Here is a 22,770-nt window from a genome sequence, read left to right on the forward strand (position 1 = left end):
TGCATCATACGGTTTTTCATGATGCAATGACAAATGACACTACCTATTTATAATGTGCTTTTTACACCCACAACAGAGTTTTGTGTGTGGATGTGTGTGCGCCAAATAGCCATGTTTCAGATTTCACCTGCACCTTCGGGGAGTGGGGTGGCCCACAGTCACAGACATACTTGGCACAGGCTGTTAACCTTTGCTGCAAGAGTGGAAATGAACTTGGGAAAGAGTCAGCTTTGATTAGAGCCGTCAATTAAACAAGGAGAGAACTTTGTTCCACATTCAGAGCCTAAGCATGTTCAGACACAAACAGAAAGAAATCAAGTGAAACTCACTGACTCATAAATCTAAACTTCAGTAGCAATTATAATATTCTGTTGACCTGCTTTATGTGTTTACTTTTCTAACCTAATTTTCATTTAAACTATAAAAATGTAATTTAATTCCTCCTGACACTTTTTCTTATTAATTACATTGGCCAGGAACCAAAGGCAAGCAGTTACTGACTTTAGAAAGAGAGGAAGTGAGAGGGAGAGAGAGACAGAAACGTCAATGAGAGAGAACATCCATTGACCGCCTCCTGCATGCCCCCCACTGGGGATCTGGCCCACAACCTGGGCATGTGCCCTGACCAGGAATCGAATTGGCGACCTCTTGGTGCCTGGGTCGACGCTCAACCACTGAGCCACACCAACTGGACAGAACCCGAGGTTATATAAGTGGCTTTGAGGAGCTGTTTGGTGTATGCAACTTTGGGGCCACCAGAAGCAAGTGCCAAGGTGGTATTAGAAGCTGTGGCTTACACAGCGATGTGTATTTCCTCACAGTTCTGGGGGCTGAAGCCAGCATCACTGGCGGCATGGCCAGTTTCTGCTGAAGGCCCTCTACTGGCTTGTAGATGGCGCCTTCTTGGTGTGTCCTCACACAGCAGAGAGAGACAGGCAGACAGACAGACAGAAGGTGTGCACGCCCACGCAAGCACCCTGACTTCTCTTAGAACGGCACTCATCTCATCATGAGGGCCCCACCCTCCTGACCCCACCGAACCCTGCTGCCTCCCAAAGGCTACATCTCTGCACACCATGCCCTGGTGGTTAGGGCTTCAAATATGGATTTGGGGGCGGGGGGGGGCTGCACAACATTCAGTCCACACAGAAGTGCATGAGATTTGTTGGGGGAAATGCCTGTGGAGGACCAAGTGGGCGAGCAGGCGATGGCCGAGAGCCGTCTGGCCGAAGCGGCTGGCAGACACCTGTGCTGCAGAAGCTGACGGGGAAGGCGTGGGAGGAAGTCTCATTCTGCAGTGCCCGTGGGGCCAGTGGGGGTCCTTAAGCCTAAATCGCTCTCGGAGGAGTTCCCCCGGTGGCAGGGATGGCCTTCCCTTGCTGGCCTGTGGCCGGAGCAGTGTGGCCTCGGGGAGTGGCCGCGGCCCCCAGCACGGCCTCAGTGCTGCTCTGTGCTCCCAGCACCAGCACTGAGCACTTCCCGGCACCGGGGTAGGGGTGGGGCTGCGAACTTGGGCAAAACTCAAGTGGCTGAACTTGAAATTCACTAATAAAAATCTTTATTTTAAAACTCGGGGTAAAGGTATACATTTGAGTCAGATGGCCTCTGTGAATTCCATTTACCTAAGAATATGAATTATAAATGAAGTGAATAACAGGTTAGTTAAGTCATAAACTATATACACTTTAAAATTTTTCATACAAAGGTAAGTCACCCCAAGGCCTGGTGTCATGTATGTGTGTCGTAACCTACAGCTGAGTCCCTAAGTGTCATCAGAAGTCACCGGGCTCAGGGTTGCTGCTCCTGTCCTCTTGAAGAAACCAGAAGGGGTGATGCGTGAGGTGCTTGGCCCCTTGGAGTAGAGACTCAGACTGGGTGAATGGAGTGTGAGCATGTCCCCATGGGTACTTTTCTTGTCTGTCATTCCAGAAACCTCTGCCAAAGAAGGCCTGCTGCTGTGGTGTCAGAGGAAAACTGCTCCTTACCGAAATGTCAACATTCAGAACTTCCACACCAGGTGAGCAGGCCTGGCTCCTCGCCTCGCCGGCCGCTGGGGGGCGCTGTCCTCGCCTGGGGTTGTCTCCTCTTGCCTGAGAGGCGTTTCTGTTTCTGGCAGGTCTGTGGCTCACATTGTTGACGTTTAGGGCTTCTCAGGGAAAACGTGATTAAGGTGAGGGATGCTGGTAAAACAGCTCGGTACTTCCAAGTGAGTGTTTGTGGCGCTGGAATGGGGCCTAGAACGTGGTGGTGGAAGAGCCTCCTTCCCGGGCCTTCACCCTGCGCTGGGGACGGCGGCAGGGATCGCTCCTCAGTGGGAAGGGGAGACCGTGGCCTGGCTCCACCCGCATCCCTCTGCTCCAGAATCGGCGTGGTGTGCTGGAATCCAAGAGAAGCAGGAGAATCATGTTTGAAAAAGTGCAGACTGCTGGCCAAAGGAAGTCCAGACGTGCCCTGAGAGCACGTTTTGTCCTGTGCTTCGGTCTCTCAGGCCGACTTCCGTGGTCTTTCTGTGAGCAGGAGAGCAGTTCAGTTCTCGCCCTCTGTACGGTGGTCGCCCTGAATGTGAACGGGCCCACCGCCGTGGGGAGTCAGAAACGAGAGTGAGGGTAAGACACAGTGGCAGTCTGGGGAGGTTCTTCTAGATGGGCAAGTCCTACTGGAGTGTCTACCAGGTTCCAGGCGCTGAGCCGCCCTGAGTGTGCAGAGGTGAGAAGGGCCTTCCCTGTCCGTGGACACGCTGTCTGCAGGGTGAGGGGCCAGTGTCAACGTTAGAGGTCCTAGAGGTGCTTCCTACTCCTTGCTTTTCTTTCTTTTCTTAATTTTTATTTATTGATTGATTTTAGAGAGAGAGATGTAGGGGGATAGAGGGAGAGACTGGAAGGGAGAGAAAGAAACATCAATTCGTTGTGTCACTTATTTATGCATCCGTTGGTTGCTTCTTGTGTATGTGTTGACTGGAAATTGAACTCACAACCTTGGCGTATGGAGATGACACTCTAACCAACTGCGCTGCCCGGCCAGGGCCTGCTTTTCTTCGTGTGGCCGAGTGGCCGAAGGACTGCAGCCGTGTGGCGCTGGGCTCCCTTCTCCCCCTGGCCCTGTGAGGAACGAACTGCCGCTCCAGCCTGCAGGTGACCCACTGGTCACCACTGGTGTGCCCGTAGCTGGGAACAGTCAGTGCTGGTGTCTTGGGGAAGCAGGCTGAATCCCCCATCCTCCCTGCTAAGTCCCTTAGGTACCTACATGTCGCTGCCTTAAAAAAAATTTTGTTTTTGCCTTACGGGGAAAGACAGAGGCGACCTGGGAGCTGAGAGCAGCTCTGCAGGTGTGAGATCTGTCGCAGGAACGTGTGTGCGTGTGCGTGGCGAGTGGGCTGACTCTGGGTCCGGAACGGAGGCTGGAGAGGGGCTGGAAGCAGTCGGGTCTGGAGGGACAGTGCGAGAGGAAGACAGCTGTCAAGGGCATCTTCCCTCTGGTCACTGCTGGTGCTCCCAGCACAGAGCCCGACTGGGAGGCGACCAGGTGGGCCCAGGCAAGGGGGTCCTTAATCTGAAAATGGAAAGTGGACATCAAGGGGGTGGCAGTCCTTGGTGACCCCGGGAAGAAGACCAGTGTTCAAGGAAGGGGCACAGGTCACCGGGTGGGTAGGGAGGAAGGTCCGAGGGCCTTTGGTGCATTCAGTCGGTCAGGAAGCTGCTAGGGGCCGTGCAGCCTGAGCTCCAGGCCGCCATCGGAGCAGTGCAGACCCTGCTGCGTTCTCTGCATTGATGCCTGTCCTGTTCTTCTCGACGCGGTGCAGCTGGAAGGACGGCCTTGGACTTTGCGCGCTCATCCACCGGCACCGGCCTGACCTCATTGACTACTCAAAGCTGAACAAGGTCGTTGGGCCCGCATGTCCAGTCCCCCCACCCCCAGCACGTGGTCCCGAAATGAGCACATCAGCACCGAGCCCAGCACACGCAGCCCCGGCCGGCGCCTGGCTCCCTGTGAACACAGGCAGGGCCGTGGGAAATGCTCCCCTGTCACAATAAGGACAGGACAAGACCCAAAGCCAGTCACCTTTTTTTGCCCAAATTAAGCTATTTGTTGATTGGGCTTGACTTACTCTGAGGCTTTAAGTAAGTTTGTTAGAGATTTTACATTCCTAGATTGTAAGTATGAGAAGTGAGGTGTACATTTTAGGGGGAGGCTCAAACCCTCCTGGCCTTCTTTCTCATGTTCCTTTGTCTTTGCTCAAGGACTTCACTGCAGACTTATCTACTCAACTGATTAACTTGTCTCTCACACAAGGGACATTTCGTAATTATCTCACTGTTGCAACAGATATTAGTCATAGCCTCAGAAAAGAAGTTTGAGAGTTTGAGAATTTTTTTTTTTTTTTTTTTGGTTTTGCTCTCTTCAGAAAACTCAACTTAGGAAATGTTCATTCTCCCTTTAGGCTTAAACTCCAGTGTGCTTATTAAGTTTCCGATAGTCCTTGAACTCTTGCTTTAAGGGAAGTTTGAAGTGGAACCTGTGCTGGAATAAAGAAGCCCGGCCCGTCCACGGCGTGGCGGGGACCTGTGCTGTGCGAAGCTTCGAGGCCGCGGGCCTGGCCCCACGCTCCCCAGGGGTCGCAGGGCGCTCGGCTGCTGGTGTGCTCAGCTGGCCCTTCACCTCCCGTGGTTGTGCTCTGGTGGAGCCCCCCTCTGCATGCTGCCCCCTGTGGCGTGGATGGTGGTTGGCAGTGTCCTGGCTGTCATCTGCTCACCACCCTACTGGGGTTGGGACCACAGCGCTGTGATGGAAGGTTGCCTAAGGGAAGGGAGCAGCCAGGGATCCTGAGCTTCTCAAAGCATCTGTTTTATCCCTGAGCTTTTAAAATGTTTCAAACAGCCCTGGCCGGTTTGGCTCAGCGGTTAGAGCATTGACCTGCGGTCCAGAGAGACCCAGGTTCAGTTCCCGCTAAGGGCACGTACCTTGGTTGCAGTTTGTTCCTGGCCCTGGTTGGTCGTGCGGGTGGCAGCTACTAGATGTGTCCCTTTCATGTCGATGTTTCTCTCTCTCTCTCTTCCTCTCTCTCTCCTTCCCACTCTATCTGAACAAAAAATGGAAAAATGTCCTCGGGTGAGGATAAAAAAATAAAATGTTTCAAACATACACACAGTATATAAATTTTCAATTAATCTTTATTTTATTTCCAAAATGAGAGGATTGTACTAGATAGATAGACCTGGTTTCACTAGCAGTTTATAATGGTCAGTTTTTATTACAAAAGATCGACAGACCTGTGCTAATTGGCTACCTGTGATGGGTAAAAAAAAAAGGTAATTAACAGCAGCAGTGAGTATTTATCTATTTCTAGATAACACTTATAAATACATCTGTTTGCTATATATATACATGTATTAATGTGTGTGGTACATAACATTAATATGTGCTTATACATATATGTACATTAATATTGATGCACATATTAATAAGTTTATTGTATCACACACACATATTCATTCAGTCCTCATAATGCAAAGCAAAATATAATATATTGCACCTGTGAACAAGGCATTATTATTATCCCAGTTTTACAGATGAAGATAATGAGGAATTCACTTATCTGTCAAGGTCACTTGGCCAGTTGCTGAATCAAGAAAACACTTAATTGCCACATTTTATCTTCATAAGTTACAGCTTAAATGAGATAACTTTCACAAATCCACACCCGAAGATATTTTTCCACTGATTTTTAGAGAGTGTGAGGAAGGGAGGAAAGGGAGGGGAGAGAGAGACACACATTGATTAGTTGTCTCTGGCACGACCCCGACCAGGGCCGGGGATTGAACCTGCAACCCAGGTATGTGCCCTTGGCCGGAAATCAAACCCAAGACCCTTTGGTCCAAGGGCTGACACTCTGATCGCTGAGCCACACCGGCCAGGGCCCCTCTCCATTTAATACTGAAACTTTTCTTATATCTTAAAAACAGAAAGATGGAAACGGTTATGTGGCTCTGTGGCTTTATCAACATTTGCATAAAATATCCAAGTAGGACTCCCTCTATGGCAGGCGCGTCCTATGAAATGCTTATATTCTTTGTTTAACAACAGTTCTTTGAAAAAGCTTTCTGCCTGAGATCATTAGACTCTACGCGAAGCAGGAGCTTACTGTGGCCTCTTCCTTGGGTGCTGTGACGGGTTTTGAAGCTGCACTTTTTAAATGTTTCACCATGTTAAAATCAGTGTGCTCGTTGCAAAGCTTTGCAGTTTCTCAAGTGTTTTAATGGTTTGGATGTTAAAATTGATCAAAGCCATTCCCAGACTAACACTACTTTTCATTTGATTTTTCTTTCTTACATCCCCCCACCCCAGATTCATAACGGTTAATCTCTTTAATGGGTCAAAACAAGACATGTTAAGTCTTTTAGCTTTTCAGTATTTTAGTTCTACATCTCTGGTTAAATTTATTTTGTTGTGCTATATATATTTAACCCGTTTTACAGTAGAAGATAAATGTAATCTTAAGAAGAATATTTTCTTCCCAATTTTCATTTGCAATTTCAAGCTTTTGTGACTTATTCTCATCTTTAACATCTAGAAACATGATATTGCTCTTTGGACCATCTGGTAACATTTGTCAGTGGGCTGGCTCTCACCGGGGGGCATTTTTCTTCTTCCATTTAAAACGAGGTGTAGGACTAATTCTCCATGGTTACCTTCCTGATCCTGTCCAGAAAATGCCTGACAAGGTTCCTCCCACCTGCAAAGACTTTGTTCTCTTAAACCTTTGCTCCCATGTTATGAATTGCATTGTGCATGGCTTGTGTGGTTTTTGTATTATATTTGATGTTCTAGTGTTTGAAGTGATTGGGAAGAGATAAGAAGGAAAATCACTCATATTATTGTGGTTTTGTGTGGAAGGGAAGTTCTCTTCCCCAAAATGAGGTATACAGAAAACCTTATTTATGTATCCTGTTCAAAAATGCATTTTAAAAATCTGCCTCTGCTGATTTTCATGCAGGATGACCCAGTAGGAAATATTAACCTGGCCATGGAAATCGCAGAGAAACACCTGGATATTCCCAAAATGTTGGATGCTGAAGGTGAGAGGGACGTGTCGCCTGCCAACCTGGAGCAGATCTGTGGGCTGTGTGCTGTGGCCGTGCACAGGGATTTGTAAACTTCATAGGTCACATCTGAAGCACTTAGGGTTCCTCAATGAGTACTGGAGGGTTTCACGTGTAACTTGTTCATAAGTTATTTTTTTAATCCTGCATAAAAAGCCAGCACAACCATGGTGAAAGGATTTGGTAAAAGGTTCAGCTTTGGCAAAGAAACAGAATGCTTTGGTTTGTGATTTTCAAAGAAAAACTTCCTATTTTAATTTTTTAACAACATAACCGTTCTTACCATAGAGAGACAACTTTAGTAAGTAAATTTTCTTGTGAGGTTCTTAAGACTCCACAAGGAAAAAGTCTTTTCTTCCAACCAGAAGATTTTGAATCAAGTGTAGATTGTTCCTCTTGAACTTGCACATTCCACCTTTAATCAGCTGAAGTTACACTTAGTCTAGTTAGACCTGAAAGAATGTCTAAGGATTTTGGAGATTGGCAGCACTCAGGCGGGGAACAGTTTCGGAGGCCTTTATGTGCGTGAATTCGAGAGTTTGCCTGCGGCACACCATTCCCAGCCCAGTGCGGAGCCATCCATTCATTTCATTTGTTCATGGTTCACTGCCATTCAGCAGACATTTAGTGAGCACTGACCGTGAACAAGACGCTGGGTACTGCAGCAGATAATGAGACGTGTGTGGTAGGGTCCTGACCTCAAGGAACTTACATTACTGTGCTTGTTGTGACTGTTATTTCCTGATAGTCCATTGCTTCCACTAATTACACTGTTGGGAAAAGCAAAGAACTTGATTATAGTCAATAATCAGTCTTCTGTTTCTCCTTACTTGGGTGATTCCGTTACAACTGCTATAACAAATTACCACAAACTGGGTGGCTTAAAACCACAGAAATTTATTTTCTTACAGTTTTGTAGGCTCTAGTCAAAATCAAGGTTTGGCAGGACCACACTCTCTCTGAAGCCTCCAGGAGCGGATCCTTTCTGGCTTCTTACAGCTCCTCTCAGCTCCGCGGAGCCCCAGGCCTTGCCAGGCTGTGGTGGCATTGCTACGCCTGTCTCTGCATGGCCGTCTTCCCTGTCTCTTCCCTCCTCTTCTAAGGACTCCCGGCAAAATGAATTCAGAGCCCGTCCTACTCCAGCATGACCCCATCTTAACCTGAACACCTGCAAAGACCCTACTTTCAAATAAGGTCACAGTCACAGGAACCAGGAGTAGGACTTCAACATAACTTTTAGGGGGATATAATATTGATCCTTCAATTACAATTCTAATTTTATCTATTTATTAATTTGACCATTTATCCAACACCTATATTATTGGTGTTAACACTTGAATACACCCTTCAGAATTCTACTTATGGTTTCTTCACACTCTCTAGAGGGAGAAAGTCAATACAGTCATGAAGCAGCAACAGAGAAAAGTTCTTCCCCCTTTTCTCCATCTGTCGTCTCTAAGTTTGTATTTGTGTGGTTTTCCTTTGACCTTTCCATAGAGTAAACAACTACTCACTTGAATTAATAGCTAAGATACTAAAGAGAGGAGAAAACGGGTGCCATTTAGTACCTTCATCTTCCAGGTCATCCATGCCCCCTACTGCACTGCACGCGAGGGTGAGTTCAGGTTCACCGTCGTCATTGCTCTGGCCGCTGATACTCCGGCTGCTCTGGTTTTCCCGTGGTCTCTGAGCCCGGGTCGGGGCACAGCCATTCTGCTTATCCTTCTCGGCTGGTGGTGTTAGCACTCGATTCCTTTCCTCCTCCCTGTGACACACCCGGTCTCCCATTACTTCATCTCTTTGGTTCAGAGAAATTTTCACAAACTGTATTGCTTTATTTATAGAGTAACTTCTCATAAGAATCTTCTGACTGGCCTGTGTTTGGGGATGCTGTGACCTACCTACCTACCCAGCAGACCCCCCACATTAGCCTCTGTATCTTGGCTGCTGAAACACGGACTTACACGGGCAAAGCATCCTGTTCACTTCTGTTCCTGCCCCTCTTCTTGTCATGTTTTACCTTGACCCCGCTCTGCCATCATCCCACCTGCTGCAGTTGACCTGACTTCCTGTTGTGTGTGTTGGTCTCTGAACCCCAAGTGGGAATTTTCTAGTGGCTAATTGGAACTGTAACCTGTGGTCAAAACTGGAGAAACGCTTCCCCATCCCGCCTCCATGCTTTTAAAGGGTATGAAAGTTTCCCTGTTTTTCTCCACAAGCTTCTTCGAGTTGGGCACCAGGTTTGGGTGTGGACTTGCAGGCCTTTGCTGACCCCGGGCCGCACGTGTACACGGTAGCAGTGTCCGGGACTGTCACGGTGCGGTCCTGTGGAATCAGGTCCAAGTCCGGCCACGGACGTGACTGAGCCAGCGTGCCCTCTGGGGCCGTTCCTTTGTTCCACTGGCGGTTCTCAGAGCGCACAGAGCAGTGACTTTGCAGGTGTGACCTCTTTGATTTGAGCCAGGTGTTCACAACATGAGTGTGTGGGTGACCGGGCAGGTCCATGGCTCCGACTCCTTGGAGGCGGCCAGGCGGGAGCCTGCTGGTGTCGGGGCGTCGGAGCAGTTAACCTTGTTTTCTCCACACAGATTTAGTAAACACGGCCAGACCCGATGAGCGAGCCCTAATGACTTATGTCTCCTGTTACTATCATGCTTTTGCTGGTGCACAGAAGGTGAGGACGTCACACCCGAGTCGCCGCTCACCCCTCACCTTCTGTGTCTTCATTTTTTCAGTTGTTTTCTCTTTTCTCCCCTCTCCTCTGAGTAAGGAGACCGTCTGGTTCTGAGGAGGCAGTTGTGTGTTTTTTAGTGGAGTTTTCTTTGAACTTACTTTCTGTCCGTGCACCAGTGTGCTGTCCATGTTTGTTTTCCAGAAGACTCCATACTGTCCCACAACCCACGCCCTTTCTATGAACATCCTCTGGACACCCAGTGGCTAGGGTTTGCTTTAGGGAATTGCAGGGCGTCTTTTTAACTTCATTCTGCCCAGTGACTGAACTCAGATTAAAGTTAAAGAGCAATTCAGCAAAAGCAGTGTTGCTGAGGTGGGGGACGATATGTGTCCCGCGGTTCTGTTTTACTCTTCCTGGTGGTTAATTCGGCAGCTGATACAAATGTAGCAAGAGTCGAGGTGTGTACAAGCCGTGTGCACCCTTCTCTTTTGATGCTCTGTCGCCCTTGGGGATTTCCGTAAATGGCGTGGTAAGTGTGTATAGAGGCATCACAAGACATGCTCGTCCAGGGAATCCATCCTTGAAAGCAGGCCGGTCACAGCAGAAAGCAGAGAGTGTGGGGGTGCGGGGAAGCTGTTCCCAGCATCTCACAAGGTGACTCTCGTCACTCAGAGAAGTGGCAGATGACCTGATGTGGTCAAAAGGACGTGGGCCCATGAGCCATTGGGAGGCAGCGACAAGCTCTGCCTGCCTGCAGTGCACGGACCCCATGCTGCTGCCCTGACTGCACCTCACACCCCTCTGGGTGCGGGGAGCAGAAAGCCTCAGTGTGATCACCCAGGAAACGCTGGTTCAGGTCATTCTGCTCTCGAACCACCTGGGTACCGTCTGAAGGTTGGGACTGTGGGCCCAAGAGACAACAATCTATGGTGTAAACCAGTCTGTCCTCCCCTTGTTCATCCTGGCTTCTGCTCTTCGTGTGTGTTTTCTGTGCTGTTTTTCCCTCTCAGACATTGTGAACACCCCCAAACCGGACGAACGGGCCATCATGACGTACGTGTCCTGTTTCTACCATGCTTTCGCGGGCGCGGAGCAGGTACCCAACACCCGTCCGTGGGGCTGTGCTGCCCTCTGCATGCGTGTCCCGTGTGTGCATGTGTGTGCACACCCGCTTCGTATCTCCCTTGGAATCTTTCCAAGCGTCTCTGATGCTCTAACATGGCAAGTTCCAAACTGTGAATCTTTTTTTTTAAACAGCTTTAACTTTAGACAGTTCCTGAAATGTTTCTATCTCTCTTTCCTTCTGAGATACCACTTTTATTTCATTAGTGAATTGTGGGAACTTTGTGCTTTAGGAAAACCAGGCATCATGAGCATTGAGCCACATCCATTGAGCAGGAAAAGGGAAACCAACCAGGGGAATGAGTGCCTCCCAGTGCCCGAGTCCTAGAAACTGCTAGAAACTGCTCAGGGATCTGTTCCAACATCTTTCGAGACTGATCCCATTTTAACTGAAATGGGAAAGGATTACAGTGTTAGAACCTTGAAAAAATGCACACTCCTTACGACAAACAGCCTGAGGGATGGATATTGTGGGTAAATGTCCTTTTCTTCCATATTTATCTGTTTCTGTCTCTGGTCCCTTCGTGTCTCTGCTTGGTGACCCCTGAGAGGCTGGGATGGACCGAGGCTGCGCTGCCCCTGTGGGCTCATCAGGACCGGCAGGTGGAGATGATGAGCAGTCGGCCCGCGTTAGGGCTTTAGAGGCGAGGCTGGGGAGGCCGGAGGCCGGGAGGCCCGACGCACACCGCTCCTCCTGCCCACCCGTGGCCGAATTCCAGGCACTTTGCCAGTCTGGGCCCAGGTTTTCCTCCACAAATTGATGGCAGGAAATTACTGCCTTAGCAGTGCCTCGTGTAGGTTAAGCAAAGGGTTAAACATGTTCAGCTCAAGGGAAGAATCCCATCCAGCAAGTTCCAGACTTAGTTCAGGAGGGTTGCGCTGAACCAGTGCAGGGACGCGCTCAGGACCCAGCATCCTGCCCTGACTCCCAGGGGCGGGGTGCGCAGCCCTCACCCACAGTCCAAGGCCCGGCCATCCGGGCAGCGCTCAGGACCCAGCATCCTGCCCTGACTCCCAGGGGCGGGGTGCGCAGCCCTCACCCACAGTCCGAGGCCCGGCCCCCCGGGCAGCGCTCAGGACCCGGCGTCCTGCCCTGACTCCCAGGGGCGGGGTGCGCAGCCCTCACCCACAGTCCGAGGCCCGGCCCCCCGGGCAGCGCTCAGGACCCGGCGTCCTGCCCTGACTCCCAGGGGCGGGGTGCGCAGCCCTCACCCGCAGTCCGAGGCCCGGCCCCCCCGGGCAGCGCTCAGGCAGACGCTCCTCAACCCACATATTTCTGGTACTAACTGGCTTGATGTTTTACAAAGCTTGTGTTGAGACTAATGGTATCTCCCCCTTGTTCCCTACAGTGTATTCAGCCTGCCGTGTAAGTCTGTGTGAAAAACTGTAAAAAAGGTGTGCAATGACTCATGGTACTAAACAGCCGTGCCCTCCGCCCTCCTCCACCGCACCGCACTCTGCACGTGAACAGCACGCCTCCCTCGTGTCGCGTGACCTGTCCACAGAGCTGCCGTTTACCTATTGTGTTTTACAGGCCGAGACAGCGGCTAACAGGATATGTAAGGTTCTTGCTGTGAATCAAGAGAATGAGAGGCTGATGGAAGAATATGAGAGGCTAGCGAGTGAGGTAAAGGAAACGGTGACCCGCAGTCCTGTCCATACCCACCCAGAGGGTGAGGCAAGAGGGTGCACACGGGCTGTCAGTGTTGCTTTCTTTGCATTTTTCATCTCAGATGGAATAAAAGTAGGAAAATACAGTGGAACACAGAGGTGGTTCCATGTTGAAGAAGCATATGTGGTTTCATTTTCATCTGGGCAGCTCCGGGCCTGGGCTTCCCGAGACGGCAGGCACCGCATGGTTGTCCTGGTTCTGACACCACAGGGGCTGCTCTTCGCGTTCAGGAGCCTGGTCCATAGTGACCCAGCTCAGAGGAGCCAGCTCAGCTGTGTTAGACGTGGCTCCGCCTTCAGTACGAGCATCTAGAAGGGACTATGGAGAAGGCGGAGCCCTCCGTCCCAGTATTTGCACATGAGTTTCCTTGATGCTCGGCAGCCAGGTGCTTGGTTAGAGCAGCACTTTCCACATTGCTCTTTTGTTCTTATTTTAGCATCAGGGACCTCAGCACACAGGTTATGGGTGGAGGGAGGTCCACAGCCACATCCTGTCCAGATGGACCTCAGCCAGTCACACAGGTCACCACCAATTGTTTGCCCTGGCTTAATTTAGCTGGTACTTAGTCTGTTCTGGGAAAAGTACCAGGACACGTGGAGTGAATCTTCCCAAGCAGTGGTTTATATTAGTCCAGTCTAATGATGCTGAGTTCACATTCTCACACTGCCGTGGGAAGTCCATTTGGCCGTGTTGTTTATTGCCAGTGATGAACCTCAGGGCTGAAGCATGACCAGGACCGGAGGACGAGGATCCTAGTTACATATCCTTCCTTTTCCTCCTCAGACCCTCAGGCTGTTGGGCACACACTATTTTAACTAAAGTTTATAATTTGCTGTCATTTTCTCAGTGATCGGAAGTGTAAATTCTGCGCGGCTTTCCAGCAGGTCATTCTTAAGACTTTGGTAGTAATTCAAGAAAATGTCCTTTGTCCTCAGGCATCCACCCCCATTCCCACGTCTATCACGTGGATCTCGGTGAAAGCTAGATGTCAGATTAAAGCATCCCTTGGCATCGAGTCAGTTCAGAGTTACAATCCTCTGTCTAGTAAATACATTCATTAGCTTGGAGCTTAGGGTAAACCCACTTCCTCGCTGCGTTTTCACACTGCATTTCACCACGTCAGGTGATTTTTTTGTTTTTATTTTATTTTATTTTTTCATTTTAAAGCTCCATCCAGCATTTGTCTGCTCATGTCTGGTCCCCGAGTTTCCCGTGAATGTCACACATGTGTAAAACATGACTCGTGCTGACTGAGCTCTCACCCGGTGTGTGGTGTTGTGGGGGAGAAGGCCGGGGGCCACGGGTGGGGCGCTGATGTTTCCATCGCGCACAGGGGCGCCTTTCCTCTCCGCCAGTCGGGGCATTACACTTCTGTAGTTTTAGGAACGTTAAGTCAGTCCATCCGAAATTGTGAGATCTTTTTAGAGTGGGGGCATTTTGCTGGTGTTTTTAGCAGTGTTTGTGTTTGGGAACAGCTTTTGGAGTGGATCCGCCGCACGATCCCCTGGCTGGAGAACCGGACCCCTGAGAAGACCATGCAGGCCATGCAGAAGAAGCTGGAGGACTTCCGGGACTACCGCCGGAAGCACAAGCCCCCGAAGGTGCAGGAGAAGTGCCAGCTGGAGATCAACTTCAACACGCTGCAGACCAAGCTGCGGATCAGCAACCGGCCGGCCTTCATGCCCTCCGAGGGCAAGATGGTGTCGGTGAGTGGCCGGGCCTCTTCCCAGCGCGAGGGGTCGTGGACTCCCCTGTCTTCTCCGTTCAGGAGCGTAGCTTCGGTCCTGACAGCTGCTCCCCTCTGCCGTGCAGCCCTCGGCCCCCCTGCATTGGTGTGGGCCTCCCGACAGCAGGCCTCTAATAAACCCTGGTGGGGAGCCCCGTCCTCTCCTCCCTCTGCATGAGTGCTGTGTCCCCACCAGGTCAGCCATTCCCCGCTGTCATGACCCCCGCCCACCTTCGTGAGGGCTCAGCCCTGCGCCCACCTCCGTCTCTTCGCATCCTCAGTTCCTTCCTCTCCCAAGTCCCTCACATCACATCAGTACATAGAAGTCTAGAGCCTGCCAAATGCAAGACCCCTGTGACACCACGTCCTGGGGGGCACCCTGTTTCTCGGCTCCCTGTCACAGTGGGCATCTAGACAGAGGTCCTTAAAGGGTCGGCTCTCTCCTCTATCCTTTCCACTCTTCACTCTCCGGTCACCTGGCTCCCGTGGCCTCCTCGAGACTGTGCTCACCCCGGTCAGCAGTGTCCACGCTGACGATCCAGGCAGTTGTCACTTCTGTTCCCTGCTCTCTGTAGCTCTGAGTGTTCACCGTCACCTCCTCCCTGCAGCTCTTCTGCCCTCGAACTGACGGTTTCCGTCCTGCCTCACCAACGGGCCCTTCCGGTCGCTGCTCCAAGCTTTGCCTCCTCTGCCCAGTCTGTGGACAGAGGCTCCTGGCTTCATGCTGACCATCTTCTCTGACCTTATCCCTCCGGGTGATCTCACTCAGGCCCGTGGCTCAGATCACCCTCCAGACGCCAGTGCCTCCCATACTTTAATCTCCAGCTCGGACTTCTCCCACGTTCTAGGGTCATGGATCCGCTTGGGTGGCAGACGTAACACATCCAAGAGTCCCGCAGGATTCTCTTTCTTAGTGATGGGTGGCAGCTCTCAGTTACTGAAGCCCCAAACACAGTGTCACCACTAACCCCCCCTTTCTGCCACTTTTTAAAATATATACATTTTTATTGATTTTTTTAGAGAGATATAGAAACATCAGTGTGAGAGAGAAACATTGATCGGCTGCCTCCTGCACGCCCCCCAGTAGGGATCAAGCCCGCAACCCAAGCATGTGCCCTTACTGGGAATCGAACCCAGACCTCTCAGTCTAGGGGACGACGCTCATCCACTGAGCCACACCAGCCGGGCTCTGTCACTTTCTCGAGCATCCGGTCCCTCAGCCAGCTCCATGGGCTCCACCTCCAGATCACATCTTACACTGGTGCCCTCTCTGCACTCTGCTGCGCCCACTGGCCAGGCCGCTGTCCTCTCCCGGGACCCTGCAGTGCCCTCTCACTGGCTCTTCTTTTTCTCTTGCCTCTGAAATTCAGCCACCACCATCTTCCTAACGTGTAAATCACAGCCCATCTCCTTCCTTCTGACACCCTCCTGTGACTCCCCAAAATATTTAGGGTAAGATGCAGACTCATTCTCCCGGCCTCAACACATGTGCTTGGCTCCTCCCCCCTGGCTGCTCTGCCTCCCACCCCACCCCAGGGGGAGCATGTTCCCCAGGCCTTCGGCTTGCTCCCGGGCCTGGATGCTCACTCCCCACTTCTGCACAAAACTGGCTTTTCTGTCACTGAGGTCTCAGCTCAGATGCCATGTCCTTAAAGGGGAGGGGTCTTCTCACAGTGACCTGCCTGAAGGACCCACCCCACGGGGTCTCAGCATCACCTGACCCTGCGTTCTTTTTCCATTCACAGCACATCACTGTCTGAGACAAACGTGTTAAATTATTCATTGTCCTTCTGCCCAGACCATCGTGAAGGCGATAATCAGACATTTAGAAGCTAGCACATGTGAATGGCTATTGGGAGGGGAGGTGGGGGAAGGGAAGGAGGACACTGTCAGGCGTGCAGTGCAGGGTCACCGCAGTGCCCGAGAGGCCAGAGTGGAATGACCGGCCCCGTTGCACACCCAGGACATCGCCGGGGCCTGGCAGAGGCTGGAGCAGGCGGAGAAGGGCTACGAGGAGTGGCTGCTGAACGAGATCCGGAGGCTGGAGCGCGTGGAGCACCTGGCCGAGAAGTTCAGACAGAAGGCATCCACACACGAGACCTGGGCTTACGGTGAGCGACCTGGCTGGGACTGGGGACAGAGCCACAGGTGCAGCTACTCTCTGACACCTGGCACCCTGTGGGCGGGTGTCCTCGCCTCTCTGCTGTGCTCTTGTACTAAAACTCTTATTTCTAATCAACCAAACGGCACTTGAAATGCGATCTTCCTACACTTGCCTATGTAGGGCCTGGCCTCCTTCTGTCTTCCCCACTTTTTTCTACTTGATTCCACAAGTCTCTATTCATTCCTAACTGTGGGCCAGACAGCCTGGCTTCTGCCAATAGGATGTGTATTAAATGCCACAGAGCAGCGTAATTTCCCACTTAGAAATTCTACTTGGAGAGGAGAATGCTGGTATCACTGTCTAGTCCTAAGTTCCTCATTCAGACTCGTCTCCTCTCGGGTTGTGCATAGTCCTGCTCCCATGGCCGTGCACTGCGGTCCTCCTTCTTCCCGCCGGCTGTGCACAGTCCTGCTCCCGTGGCCGTGCACTGCGGTCCTCCTTCTTCCCACCGGCTGTGCACAGTCCTGCTCCCGTGGCCGTGAACTGCGGTCCTCCTGCTTCCCGCCGGCTGTGCACAGTCCTGCTCCCGTGGCCGTGCACCGCGGTCCTCCTGCTTCCCGCCGGCTGTGCTCAGTCCTGCTCCCGTGGCCGTGCACCGCGGTCCTCCTGCTTCCCGCCGGCTGTGCTCAGTCCTGCTCCCGTGGCCGTGCACCGCGGTCCTCCTGCTTCCCGCCGGCTGTGCTCAGTCCTGCTCCCGTGGCCGTGCACCGCGGTCCTCCTGCTTCCCGCCAGCTGTGCTCAGTCCTGCTCCCGTGGCCGTGCACCGCGGTCCTCCTGCTTCCCGCCGGCTGTGCCCAGTCCTGCTCCCGTGGCCGTGCACCGCGGTCCTCCTGCTTCCCGCCGGCTGTGCACAGTCCTGCTCCCGTGGCCGTGCACTGCGGTGCTCCTGCTTCCGCTGGCTGTGCACAGTCCTGCTCCCGTGGCCGTGCACTGCGGTCCTGCTTCCCGCCGGCTGTGCACAGTCCTGCTCCCGTGGCCGTGCACCGCGGTCCTCCTGCTTCCCGCCGGCTGTGCATAGTCCTGCCCTCATGGCCGTGCACTGCGGTCCTCCTGCTTCCGCTGGCTGTGCTCAGTCCTGCTCCCGTGGCCGTGCACCGCGGTCTTCCTGCTTCCGCTGGCTGTGCTCAGTCCTGCCCTCGTGGCCGTGCACTGCGGTCCTCCTGCTTCCCGCCGGCTGTGCTCAGTCCTGCCCTCGTGGCCGTGCACTGCGGTCCTCCTGCTTCCGCTGGCTGTGCTCAGTCCTGCTCTCGTGGCCGTGCACTGCGATGCTCCTGCTTCCCGCCGGCTGTGCACAGTCCTGCTCCCGTGGCCGTGCACTGCGGTGCTCCTGCTTCCCGCCGGCTGTGCTCAGTCCTGCCCTCGTGGCCGTGCACTGCGGTCCTCCTGCTTCCGCTGGCTGTGCACAGTCCTGCTCCTGTCGCCGTGCACTGCGGTCCTCCTGCTTCCTGCTGGCTGCTGTTTGCTGAGCTAGAACAAAGCTCTCCCATCGCAGAATCAGAGGTGCCCTCACCTGGGGTTCCCTTGTACTGTGGTTCGCTGTCGGGATGGCACACACGACACTTAGAGGCACAGACCTGCACCTGGGGCTGGGCAGGGCACCTCAGCCTTGTCACTCTGTAGCTCTGTGCCCTGGTGGGTTCTCCCCCTCTTGGTGCCTTTGGCCCTTCCCAGTCACACTGCCCTCAAGGGTTTTCATGAACATGTGATGAGTTTACCCTTTTGAAGTATTTAAATTGGTATCTGGCACATAGTGAGTGCGAGTCTGTCTGTGTTAAGTTTATGATCATTTCCTTTCTGTGTCCAGCCTTATAGTGTTAAATCCTAAAGGTTGTCAGCCAGGGGTTAATGTGGGTCACACTACAACCACAACCACTGCATAATCTAAGAAATATCTGTGGGGCCTGGCCGGTGTGGCTCAGTGGTTGAGCGTCAACCCACGCACCAAGAGGTTTCCAGTTCGATTCTTGGTCAGGGCACATGCCCAGGTTGTAGGCCCAATCCACAGTGGGGGGCATGCAGGAGGCAGCCAATCGATGTTCTCTCTTATCGATGTTTCTCTCTCCCTCTCCCTTCTTCTCTCTCTAAAATCAATAAAGAAAAAGTATTTAAAATATATATTTGTGGGGAAATAGATGGAAGTTCAGAGAGAAAATTGTCTAAGTTATTAGGAAAACACCCACAGGTTACATTTAACCACAGAAAGAAAAGCTTTCAAACAAAAGTAATTGGGGTAGAGGCTGAACCTGTGGGTAGGTGGACAGAGTTCAGGTGTGTTAGCGGACGATCCCAGATGACTGTGAGCTCGTAATTACTAATGTAGCTGAGCGTCACACTGGAGAATCACGTCCTCACTACCAGGACCAGGACCAGGGCAGGAGTGTTAGTTAGAGTGCAGTCAGCTGGCTCCCGTTTATCTGTCGATGTGGCCTTTCATGGTTCATGGAGGGACAGCCTGAGTCCAGGTGTGGTGCTGCCTCCCGTGTGCAGTCCTGGCTTTCTCCCCCCTTCTCGTTAACGATCAGTGAGGACTTCGCAGGCACAGAGGAGCTGCCACGTGACATAGGGGTATTCTTACTCTGTGACAACCTTGCAGGCAAAGAACAGATCTTGCTGCAGAAGGATTACGAGTCTGCATCGCTGACCGAGGTGCGGGCGCTGCTGCGGAAGCACGAGGCTTTTGAGAGCGACCTGGCGGCGCACCAGGACCGAGTGGAGCAGATTGCGGCCATCGCTCAGGAGCTCAAGTACGTGCAGCCTTGGGCACAGTGGGAGGACGACCCAGAGCTTTCCCATGGAAGGGCCTGGGTCTGGACTCCTTTCCTGTGTGGAGTTTAGAGAGAGTGAGGCTGGAGGAGTCTGGGATGGGATGTGTCCTGTTTTTCTACACAGATGAACCAGTTTGGCTTTGGTTCTGTGGTTGTGGGAAGACCCCTGTGTACCCCGGCCCAGCACAGGCAGTCCACCTGCAGGGAGGCCCGGTGCGCAGCTCGGAAAGGTGGCCCACGGGCCTGGGTGCAGGTGGCAGCCACACTGAGTGCCAGAAACCGAAACAAGCAGAGACGCCTGCTCACCTCTGAAGGAGGCGGTCAGCCCGCTGGGCCTCAGTGCGCGCTCTGTGCGGTGCAGCCTTGCTGTGGCCGCCCTCCGGGGGTCCTCCCTGCAGTGTTGGAGTTCCTTTAGAGACCCTGTCCCCTTTCGATAAATACAAATTTCATCTCCCGTTCCCTTCCCCATCACAATCACTGATTTGTCTGGAAATTTTTAGAGCTGTCACATAATAACACACATGTTTATTTTAATATGTTACATTTTGAAACTCCCATGCTCCTCACCTGAGGAGGGCATATTCCTTAATGAACAGGTACGGCCTCTTCTAAGAGTGTCCTGTTTCATAGTCTTGCCCCAATAAGGTCTTACTCGTGTGTGTGGTCGACATAGCAGTCTGTGCGCTGTATTCAGGGCCTACACTTGGACTTCTCACGCTTCCTGATGGTGGGTGTTCAGCTGCTCACTAACAATCACAAGCACAACCAGGAAGTGACAGAAGCTCACACCACTCCATGCTCTGTAATAGCTCCCATGAGTAATTTGAAATGGTCTTAAGTGTTGCCCATAAAATGTAAGTAATAATTTTCAATTATGGGTCCTGGCTGGAGCATCATCCCGATACACCAAGGTTGTGGGTTCAATCCCCAGCCAGGGCGCATATAATAAGAATCAACCAATAAATGCATAAATATGTTTAACAACAAATTGATATTTCTCTTTCTCTCCCTCTCTCTGTCTCTTTCCCTCCCTCCCCCCTATTTCTCTCCCCCTTTCTTTCTCTCTAAACTCAATAAATAAATAAATTTTAATTATTATTATTTTAATTCTGGGTATCCCAGTGCCTATTTCTTCTCACAGTCAAGAGAGGAACCACACACAGAATTTAAATCTGGGTTCATCTTAATATTATTAATGGCCCCCATCCCTTTTAACTTTCCTAAAATAATAAATCATACTGTGTGTGCAGTTCTCGCAGTGCATATAAAATAGTGTGCAGTTGCGCAGACCCTGACTCCTTGAAAGCAGTTGTGTGTAGAACTAAATGTACGAATCAAGAGCAGAGAGACGTGCTCCTAGATACAACCGCGATCCCCGAGCACTGGTGTGTCCCTGGGTTTGCTGTGGAGTCTTTCTCCTCTTTGACATCAGCACTGAGGAGCTGTAGCTTTTCCCCTTTGCGCTCAAGGCTGTGCAAACTGCTGGTGTGTTTTGGTTTGTTTTGGTTTTTAGTTACAACACTAAGCACAAGAGTGTCAGCCCCTCTCAGTTGGACGTGCACGTGTGTAGAAAGCCGCTCTAAGTCTCAAACAAGCTCTGATTCAGGGGCTGGGAGCTTCCTCCCCGCAGTAAGACTAGTCAGGGCACAACCGTCCGGGGCACAGCCGGCCGGGGCACAGCCGTCCGCATCCCTCCTCCAGTAGCAGAGGCAGTAACAGTCAGTAAGGGCAAGTTAATATTTAAGAGGGGAAAACAGTAATGAACAGCCATTGCCTGAATGGAAGGCTGGTGAGGAAGAGGAATTATTTAGTCAGAAATCTTGTTCTTGTTGTCACACCAGTGGCCTAAGACAAGTGGGAACCTCGCTGTCCACAGAGGAAAGGCTCTGTTCTGCTGGGGGCAAGCGGTCTGCATCTGGAAACCCAGTGCCCCTTCTGGACAGGACGCTCATCCCCCATGAGACGGGAGGCCCGGTGCCCTGTGAGAGGCACTGAGGACATGGGTGCAGCTGACACCTCCCCTCTTGGCTCATTTTGATGTTCCAGTCACTGTGGCTTCAGCACAGCACACAGCATTGTCCTCAGGCCAGAGAGGTGGCTTCCCTTACAGGTGCACTGCCACTTAAACGTAATGCTCTCTGGCCCAGCTGGTGTGGCTCAGAGGTGGAGCGTCAACCCAGGCACCAAGAGGTCGCTGGTGCGATTCCCGGTCAGGGCACATGCCCAGATGGTAGGCCCGATCCCCAGTGGGGGGTGCAGGAGGCGTCCAGCCCATGTTCTCTCTCATCGATGTTTCTCTCTCTCTCTCTCCCTCTCCCTCCTCTCTCGAAAATCAATAAGGAAAAAAATTAAAATAATAATAACACTCTCTGGGGTCCAGCCAAGAAACCAGAGGGAGAATAATCAGCCTGAAGCATCAAGAAGACAGCGTTTCTCTCTGTTTAAAATCTGTTGACCAGCAAAGTTTTGCTAATTCATCACATAATAGTGATCATGTTCGCAGTGGTGACGAGTAAAGAAACCCTTGAACTACCTGCCAATTCTATGGGTCTTTTAAAAAATAGATGTAATCTGCTCATTCGGACCCACGCCTACCCTTCCTCCTGTCGTTGGGAAGCTAATCGTTGTTTTCGCTCTGGCAGTGAGCTGGACTATCACGACGCCGTGAATATCAACGACCGGTGCCAGAAAATCTGTGACCAGTGGGACAGGTTGGGAACGCTCACGCAGAAGAGGAGAGAGGCCCTGGAGGTGAGGCCTTTCAACAGAGGCTCTGTAAATTACGGCCCTGTTATTTATTTCTTGTTTTTCTGTGGCATTGTGTGTATAAAACAAATCAGATTATCCAGTGACAAGAGCCTGTAAAGAGAGTAGGAAAAGTAGAAAAAAGAGGAAAACGAGAAGTTGGGAGCTTGTACTGTGATTTATCCATACAGCATCGCAGGGTACTTTGAATTTTTTAAAAAATCCCGGGATAATGAGATTATGGTAAAAACCCGTTTTTGTGCCACGTAGTAATTACAGTGCATTTCCGGAAGTCCTTGTCTTAGAGGAGCTTGAGCTGTGACTGAGCCAGGATCAGGGGGAACCTAACTCGAGATGTGCAAAGGCGATCAGATGCCGATGTAGGAAAATGACGTGAAGAGTCAGGATGGATTGGGCTTTACTCGGGTGCAGACAAGGGGAGCAGCAGGCAGCGGCTGTGCCCGGGCAGCACAGCAGTCCTTACCACCCGCGGGGCAGGAGACCAAGGCCCAGTGGAGGCCTGGGGTTGTGGACGGTGTCGCGTCCTATCTGTACCTAAGGTGAAGCTTACTTGATAAAGTAGGCACAGTAGCCCTGGCCGGTTTGGCTCAGCGGTTAGAGCGTCGGCCTGCGGTCCTGAGAGACCCGGGTTCGGTTCCCGCTAAGGGCGCGTACCTCGGTTGCAGTTTGTCCCCGGGCCTGGGCAGTTGTGCGGGTGGCAACCACTCGATGTGTTCCTTTCACGTCGATGTTTCTCTCTCTCTCTCTGTTCCTCTCTCTCCCTCCCACTCTACCTGAACAAAAA

At 51.8% G+C, this 22,770-nt stretch overlaps 1 protein-coding gene across 2 annotated transcripts in view; it reads left to right on the top strand.

Annotated features, from left to right (window-relative positions):
- ACTN2 (actinin alpha 2) overlaps nucleotides 1-22,770 on the top strand; it is a 72,921-nt gene that overhangs the window by 33,350 nt on the left and 16,801 nt on the right. The window contains exons 5-13 of one of the 2 annotated variants that reach the window (XM_036277494.1): nucleotides 1,930-2,017; nucleotides 3,800-3,878; nucleotides 6,992-7,073; nucleotides 10,782-10,867; nucleotides 12,428-12,520; nucleotides 14,041-14,271; nucleotides 16,255-16,402; nucleotides 19,049-19,199; nucleotides 21,863-21,971. In XM_036277494.1, coding sequence (XP_036133387.1) covers nucleotides 1,930-2,017; nucleotides 3,800-3,878; nucleotides 6,992-7,073; nucleotides 10,782-10,867; nucleotides 12,428-12,520; nucleotides 14,041-14,271; nucleotides 16,255-16,402; nucleotides 19,049-19,199; nucleotides 21,863-21,971 — 1,067 coding nt within the window. Of the gene's footprint in view, nucleotides 1-1,929; nucleotides 2,018-3,799; nucleotides 3,879-6,991; nucleotides 7,074-10,781; nucleotides 10,868-12,427; nucleotides 12,521-14,040; nucleotides 14,272-16,254; nucleotides 16,403-19,048; nucleotides 19,200-21,862; nucleotides 21,972-22,770 lie in introns of those variants that run through there. The other variant, XM_036277495.1, reaches the window with a different exon arrangement.

This window comes from Molossus molossus, unplaced genomic scaffold (assembly GCF_014108415.1).
Source record: "Molossus molossus isolate mMolMol1 unplaced genomic scaffold, mMolMol1.p scaffold_m16_p_23, whole genome shotgun sequence".
Classification (NCBI taxonomy): Eukaryota; Metazoa; Chordata; class Mammalia; order Chiroptera; family Molossidae; genus Molossus; species Molossus molossus.